Below are 8,064 nucleotides of genomic sequence, written 5' to 3' on the forward strand. Positions count from 1 at the left end.
CACACACACACGCACACAGGTGGGAGCAAGGGGTTGAAGGGGAGGGGTGGTGGGGGCAAAAACAAGAAGCCAAGAACAAGAAGTTCTTCAAGACGTAAACGCTCCCTACATTGCCCCATGTGTTTGCAGTGGTGTGTGGTTAAACTAAATCACTAGCGGACAACCATTTGGGACAGCTAGAAAGCCCATTGCCAAGGACTGTAAGATCGCGCAGTACAGCTTTCTCACAGCCAAGATAGGGGAATGGCACTTTCTCAGCACGTCGGGCACTGCGGTAATTTTTTTTTTCTTCTGCATTCGTGGGCTGCAACTCCCACGTTCACTCGCATGTACACGAGTGGGCTTTTACGTGCCTGACCGTTTTTACCCCGCCATGTAGGCAGCCATACTCCGCTTTCGGGGGGTGGTGCATGCTGGGTGTGTTCTTGTTTCCATAACCCACCGAACACTGACATGGATTACAGAATCTTTAACGTGCGTATTAGATCTTCTGCATGCGTTTACACACGAAGGGGGTTCAGGCACTAAGCAGGTCTGCACATATGTTGACCTGGGAAATCGTAAAAATCTCCACCCTTTACACACCAGGCGCCGTCACCGTGATTCGAACCCGGGACCCTCAGACTGAAAGTCCAACGCTTTAACCAATCGGCTATTGCGCCCGTCACTGCGGTATGGAACCTTGTTCAGTTTTGACACGGGAAGAATAAGAGAGAGAGAGAGAGAGGAGAGAGAGAGAGAAGGTGTGTAGCTGTTGGGTTGCTTAATTGGCGACGCGCTCATTCGGGAGTTCGGTTATAATCCCTAACTTAACGATTTGTCTGTATAGCCCACTAACGAACGACCAGACTACCTCGCTAGTCAACAAAAACAAACCCGCCAACCAAACTCCTGGAGACACAGACGAGACAGGGAGACAGACACTGACAGAAGTAGAATCCAAAGGATTGGGGAACTTGCAGGGGCATGCATACTTACAAGACTCCAACAGCAAATGGAGAAAGTTTATTTAAAAAAACAAAACAAAAAACAAACAAACAAACAAAAAACCACCACCACCCCGTGTGTTGTAAAATAAGACTCACTTTTAATAGAAGGTGTGCAACGTTTCCGACCATAGGTTTGTCTTCAGGGACTGTATTAGCTGGAGATCTTATCGCTGTACCAACTCCAACAGACACTAGACAAGACGTCTAAGCACCAACAGAAGAAACGAAAGGATTGGGAACGATCGCAAGGGCATAGATGACGAGAGAGACAGAACACACAGTACAAAATCGAACACTGTAGGGTGAACGGCACAGTTCCCCCCAACACCACCCAGTTCCGTTTTTCTTTTTTTGTTTGTTTTACCAGGAAACCCAGAGACACAAGCGTGAACAGAACTGGTATATATTATTTTTCTAGTCGTGGGTTCGTGGGTCTGGAATATGTATATCTACATAGTGGCTTGGGAGGGTGGCAGTCGTAGTAGGTGCGTGGGTCTGGAAGGTATGTATATCTACATAGTGGTTTGGAGGGTGGGGGAGGGCAGGGTGGCAGTGGTAGGACAAGGGGCAGTGGGTGGGTGGGTGGGTGGGGGGGGGGGGGGGGGTCTGATGTGTACACAGGGTGAAGGGTACCGCCACGGGGGAGGACCATAACGTTCCCGGGTTGTCCAAAGTTTTCCCTCTATGCCCCCCTCCCCCAGTCCATTATGTGGCCAGGTAAGTGAAGTTGGTCAAGTGAAAACAGCCCAGCGTGGCGTGAGGGGGTGGTGGCAGGAGGTAGGGGGGCGGGGGAGGATGAGTGTGTGTGTGTGTGTGTGTGTGTGTGTGTGTGTGTGTGACAGATACCAGATCGCCCTCCCGCTGGGGATTGACTCTGGTCGTTTTCTCGACTTAACAGACCACAATGAGCTACTTTATAGTTGCCAGTGTGTATAGGAAATAAACCTTTCGCATTTTCTTGACTCCAGTACAACTGTCGATGCTTCCTTTATCGTTAAACGATTTCTCTGACACGCGAATAATTTTCGTCGAACATCCAGAGTTCCAGACACATTTTTCAATACAACACCGGATAAGCCGCCAACACAAAATGATAAAACGACGATAAACCACAAGGAAAGACAACGAAGGGAGGAAGGAAGGGAGTTGGGTGAGAAGTATGTTTCAGTTTGATGAATTCTTCGTGGAGATTAAAAAGGAAAAACAAAAAAGCGTTGTCGGATATGCCCCAGCCACAATAGACGCCATGAAAGAAGAACAAAGAATTTTAAGAAATCCCAAGGGAAGGATTTCAACAATGGGAAATGTCTTGACACGTGCATCATTTGAGGAAAGATGTAACGGCTTTGTCGAGTAAAAAAAATCAGTTCTCTGTAGCAAAAGGAAAATAACGAAGAAGGGAGGGAAGAAAAACATTATATGATGATGATAATAATAATAATAATAATCATCATCATCATCATCATCATCATCATCATCAACAACAACTCCACGGGGACGATTCAGACGTGGGAACTTTCTTCTGGCACGATCCCTCCCTCCTCCACCTCCGACCCCCCCCCCCCCCCCCCCCCCCCTCCCCCCACCTGCGAGAGCAGTTGACGGCTGGCCCCCTGCAAAAGCAAGTTGTCCACCAAGAGTCCGGGCCAAACTCTCGTCTTGACATCTGTCAGCGGGCCGGGAAGGGTGGGGGACAAGTGGGCCCCATTGTCTACCCGTTTAACCCACCCCGGGTGCCTTTCAGCGCTGTGTTTTTCCAGGCGCGCTCAAGTTTTTCTTTGCCCCGTCATCCCGTCTTTCCCCAATCCTCCCCCCCCCACCCCCCCACCCCCCGCCACCCCAACCACCAACCTCTATAGTGGTGGTGCAGGTTGTGGTCAGTGCCAACACGCGGGGTCTGGTGAGTTGGAGGGAGTGGGGTTGAGAGGGGTCGGGGTGGGGGTGGGGGAAAGGGAAGGGAAGGGAGGCATGGAGGTAAAGACTTTTCAGGGAGCTTGGGGGGTGAGGGGGTTAAATTAAGGGGGAGAAGGTTTTTGAATGCACCGCCGTGTCGTGAGCGATGTGCACGATTTTATTATTATCATTATTGTTATTATTATTATTTATACCATGACAGAAGGTGCAACCAGGCTAAGAAATGGAAGCAAACCTGAAATAAGTAATGGAAAGTAAGTGAAGTAAAATAATTTTTGAGGAAACACTTCTACGGTTGCACGTACCCTGAATGCAGTGTGTGTGTGTGTGTGTGTGTGTGTGTGTGTGTGTGTGTGTGTGTGTGTGTGTGAAGGACGTTGTCCCTCGTCCAAAAGTATAAGTGTTAGATAAATGATGAACATTGGCAGATTGAGGGCAGGGCATGCAGAAAGACTGCTGCGAAATCAATTTGGTTCCACGAGTTTTTAATGTATGGGAGATACTTTTTTTTTTATCGGCAGCATGATTGAATTGATGTAATTTTTGATGCGTCTTACTAGCAACCCAAAAGCGCATAATTTGGGAGGATTTGTTTTGTAACACACACACACACACACACACACACACACACACACACACACACACACACACACACACACAGAGTCCTTTTCGATATATGTCGTCCAAATGCAATGCCTGGTGAATTAATCCTTCTAAAAGAATTACAGCCAAGGCTGTCGAAATTTGTTTATGAATGTTTCTTTTCTTAATATATTCATGTCTATGTTTAATTGTGTCTTAGAAACCTTAAGGTTTTATGACAATGAAATATTCTGTTCTAATCTATTCTATTCTATTCACACACACACACACACACACACACACACACACACACACACACACACACACACACACACTACACAAACACGCACGCTCACGCTAACGGACCAAAAGAAAAAGTCAAACAAACCTCCCACCACTGACAGTCACAGACCTTAATGACACTCCAAGGGACTGATTTCAACAGACCTTTCTTGTCCCCCCCCCCCCCCCCCCCCCCCCCCCCCCCCCCCCCCACACACACACACCCTCCACCACCCCTCCCAGCTCCTTTCGTCAACATGGACGAACATGGTTAATTAATTTCCCAATTGGCAGTCCGCACGAACTCTTCTCTCCCTCCCTCCCTCCTTCCTTCCTACTTTCCCTCCCATTCTTCAGTTCTGTCGACGCTACCATGACGCTTCTGAAACGCGCGTTGCGATTGGTCGAGGTCTTGCACTTCCTTTCGCCCTTGTCGCCTCTTTTCTCTGGCTGCTCTTTTGTCGGAAGTTAAGGGGTGGGGGGGTGACTGCTTGTGAAAGGGGAGAGAAGGGGTGGCGGAGAAAAAAAAAAGAAAAAAAAAAGAGCGAGATTCGGAGTGTTTGCGCGTGGTGGGAGTGTTAATTAGCCTGTGTACATAGCGCTTTTCAATCTGTGCGACCTTGTCGACTGAAGGGCTGTTATACGCCCCTCGATCCTTCGCTCTCCTGTTCTGCGTCTCATGGCAGTTCACCACACAGTGATGTCTTGCATCTCTGTTAGTCTCCCTCGGTGTCTCTGTCTCCCTCCCTCCGCTCTCTCTGTTTCGCTCATCCTCTCTCTCTCTCTCTCTCTGTGTCCCTCTCTTGGACATGGAGCTTGCAGGAGACGGACGTGTGGAAGTGCCCCTCCACAATTCATTAATTTCACATCTGTGTGTGTGTGTGTGTGTGTGTGTGTGTGTGTGTGTCTGTTTATCTCTCTGTCTGTCTCTCTGTCTGTCTCTGTCTCTCTCTCTCCCCCCTCAGTTACTATTGTTTTTGTTTTCAGACTAAGATCACACACCAGTGTGTGGGAAACATGTTTTAAAGTAAAAGGCTGGAGCAAAGATGCCAGTACCTAAGCCTTTTTTTTTTCTCTCTCTCTCTCTTTCATTCTTTTTCTTTTAACTGAAATACGAGAACCGATAGAACGAATACATGTTGTTGTTTTTCAAGAAGCTTTGAAGACGTACGTTGGGGAGCATAAAAAAAGATATACACGACTCTTTTCTTTCTCTCTGTATGTGGTGTTTGTTGCACAGTTCTTTGCGTCAGTTCTCTTGTTTTCGATGTTGAAACCGAAAATAATAAAAATGAAATGAAGACAGAAAGAAAGAGAAGAAAAGAACAGACTCAGCAGCAAGAAAAGCCATTGAAACGCCTACTTCCTTCCTCCTTTCGCACACACACACACACACACACACACACACACACACACACACACGCACGCACACTGAGTGACAAGTGAGCGAGAACACAAGAGGTGGAGAAAGAGAGAGAGAGAGATAGAGAGAGCGCACTTGTCACTGAAAAAAACCGGGTGTGGGGAAGTGTAGTGAGCGAGCCTTGGCAGAGCCTGATTCGCCATCGACCTGGCGGAGGCCTTCAACAGCGTTTGCACCCGCTGAATGGAGGCGGGTGGATATCTACCCGCCTGCTCGGGACAATGGCCGCTTCCGACGGCGTTCTGGCGCTTCCTGTACCCGGTGGCAACAATGAAACACTGCCAGGCTTCGTCCGTGCGTGCGTGCGTATGTGTGTGTGTCTGTGTGTGTGTGTGTGCAAAAGAGAGGGGGGAAGAGGAGATGGTTTGATTTTATGTGTGTGGAGATGAGGCAAGGCAGAGAGAGGGAGAGAGAGAATGTTCAAAGAAAAAAAAAGTTGCCTTATTGCCTGGGCGTGCAATGTTCCTTTTGCGCTGTTCTTTGTCAGTGCGTGTGGTGGTGGTTCCTGTGCAATGAAAGCGATGGCATTAAAATTTTTACACCGTACCCGGAGCCAAAGTTGCCGATTGAGTCAGTTTTCTTTTGCACCAAGTTTTTTAGCCGTCCTCTTTGCTTCTTTGCCGTGTTGTTGTTTGTGTCGTTCTGTCGTCCTTTGATGTCCTTTTTTTTGTTGTCACGTTCACGTGAGCACGTTTAAGCATCTCTCTCTTTTTACCCCCTCCCCCCTCTGCCCTCTGTCTGTCTGTCTATCTCTCTCTGTTGTGAGTCTTCGTTAATTGTTCTCTTTTTGCCGTTTTTTTTGTTTTTTTTCCTCTCGATTTATTTCATTATCAGAAATTGCACTGTTTTGGCATAACAGCTAAAGAAGTTATTGTCAATGAATTGTCAGTTGTTTCTCTCTCTGTCTCTGTCTCTCTCATTGTCTGTCTCTCTCTGTCTCTGACTCTATGTCTCTGTCTCTGTCTCTATCTCTCTCTACCTGGGTACTCTTTTAGACACCGTAAATTGTTGTTACCCTCCAGTCAATCGTTCGTCTATGGTGATGACAGTAGAACATTCAAGTGTCTGTCTGTGGCTATGAGCGCATGTGCGTGTATTAGGGGTGGGGCGTAAAAAAAGAATTCCAATATTACAGAATGTTCAGTATGATGTCGAGTTGTGTGTGTGTGTGTGTGTGTGTGTGTGTGTGTGTGTGTGTGTGTGTGTGTGTGTTTTCTGAAAATATATAAAGGAGTTCCAGATAAATTTCAGTCACATGAAACAGCTTGTACGTGAATGAGAACCAGGCATTTTTTGATACCGTGTAATAGTAATAGTAGTTGTAGTAGTAGTAGTAGTAGTAGTAGTAGTAGTTTCTCAGTGGTCTGACGTTTTGTATTCCAGATGCGAAAGACAGTGTGCGCGTGAGTGAAAACCAGGCGTGGTGTAGTGTGTTGCAGATGCGAGAAAGTGTGTACGCGAGTGAGAACCAGGCATTTTTCGTATACTTTAATAGTAGTTGTAGTAGCAGTAGTAGTAGTAGTAGTAGCAGCAGCAGCAGTTGTACGTTCTCAAAGCGGAGTGGCGTGGTGTGTTTCAGATGCGAGAGATAATGTGTGCGTAAGTGAGAACGAAGCATTTTTCGAATAGTTATTTATTAACTGCAGTATAGTATCAGTATCAGCAGCAGCAGTATGTTCTGAACGCGGGGTGCCGTGATTTGTTACAGGTGTGGTTCAAGAACCGGCGAGCCAAATGCCGCCAGCAGCAGAAGGCACAGGACCAGAAGAAGCAGCAGAGCAGCGGCGGCGCGCCCACCTCCGCCTCCTCCACCCCCACCACCAACAGCGGCGCCGGGGGTGGGGCGGGGAACCCGGGCTCCAACAGCGCGGGCAGCACGGGCAGCAGCAGCGGCAGCAGCAGCAGCCCCCAGTCGAGCAGCGGGGGCGGCGGGGCGGGCAGCCCCAAGAACATCAAGGTCAGCAAGTCTCCCCCGCCGCCGACCCTGCCCCCGGCCGCTCCCTCCCCTCAAGGGGTGGTCCACCCGTACAAGCCCCCCGCCATGGCCCCCTCCCCGCCAGGCAACAGCGTCAGCGCGGCCGCCGCGGGGCTGTCGGTGGGCGCCTCGGGCTCCATCTGGAACCCCCTGGGCAACTCCCCGGGAGCCGACATGCTGGGCAACGGCGCCTGCATGCAGCGCGGCACGGCCTACACACACATGCCCGTGGCCAGCTACGGCAGCACCCAGCCGGCCACCGCCTACTCCCCCGCGGCCCAGACGGGCTACAACCACCACAGCTACTACGGCAACATGGCCGACTACATGGCGCCCATGGCGCCGCTGTCCAACAACCCGCACTCGCTGGCCGCGCAGGGCTACCACGGCCACAACGCCATGGCGCTGGGCAACGGGCAGCTGACGCAGATGACCTCGCACTACGGTTCGCTGCCCGCCGCCAACGGCAACGGGCTGGGCGGCATGCGTCCTACCGCCAACGGCGACTGTCTGGAGTACGGCAGCCCCAACAAAGACGCCGGCAACGGCTGGCCCCCGAGGTTCCAGAGTCTCTAAGAAAGACAGAAACAAAACATAGACCTTCATCACTCCACTGCCATGGCATTGCATTGCATCACCCTTGACAGCAAACTCGCACCGTTTCTCACGTCCGGGGATTCCCTGTCTCACTACCCCCCTCCTCCCCCAGCACCAGGGGCTTGGCTGGTACTTCTGGCGGTTGAGGTGGGAGGGATGGGTGTCTTCATCCCTGTTCTGTTGCAGCGACTCGCTTTGCCAGTAAAGCCTGAGCGCCCGCTGGAGCCAGGACTGGACAGTTCAGACACAGCATCATCAAGTGGACGTTTTCACACCGCTGTCTGGCGCTCCTTCGTCATTGC

General features: G+C 50.1%; 1 protein-coding gene across 1 annotated transcript in view; it reads left to right on the forward strand.

Moving 5' to 3' along the window:
- Positions 1-7,839, forward strand: part of LOC143296446 (uncharacterized) — a 32,322-nt gene extending 24,483 nt beyond the window's left edge. The window contains exon 4 of the mRNA XM_076608377.1: positions 6,899-7,839. Within this exon, the coding sequence (XP_076464492.1) occupies positions 6,899-7,741 (843 nt within the window). The 3' untranslated portion in view covers positions 7,742-7,839. The remainder of the gene's footprint in view (positions 1-6,898) is intronic.
- The last annotated feature ends 225 nt before the right edge of the window (positions 7,840-8,064 follow it).

Source organism: Babylonia areolata, chromosome 21 (genome assembly GCF_041734735.1).
Source record: "Babylonia areolata isolate BAREFJ2019XMU chromosome 21, ASM4173473v1, whole genome shotgun sequence".
Lineage (NCBI taxonomy): Eukaryota > Metazoa > Mollusca > Gastropoda > Neogastropoda > Buccinidae > Babylonia > Babylonia areolata.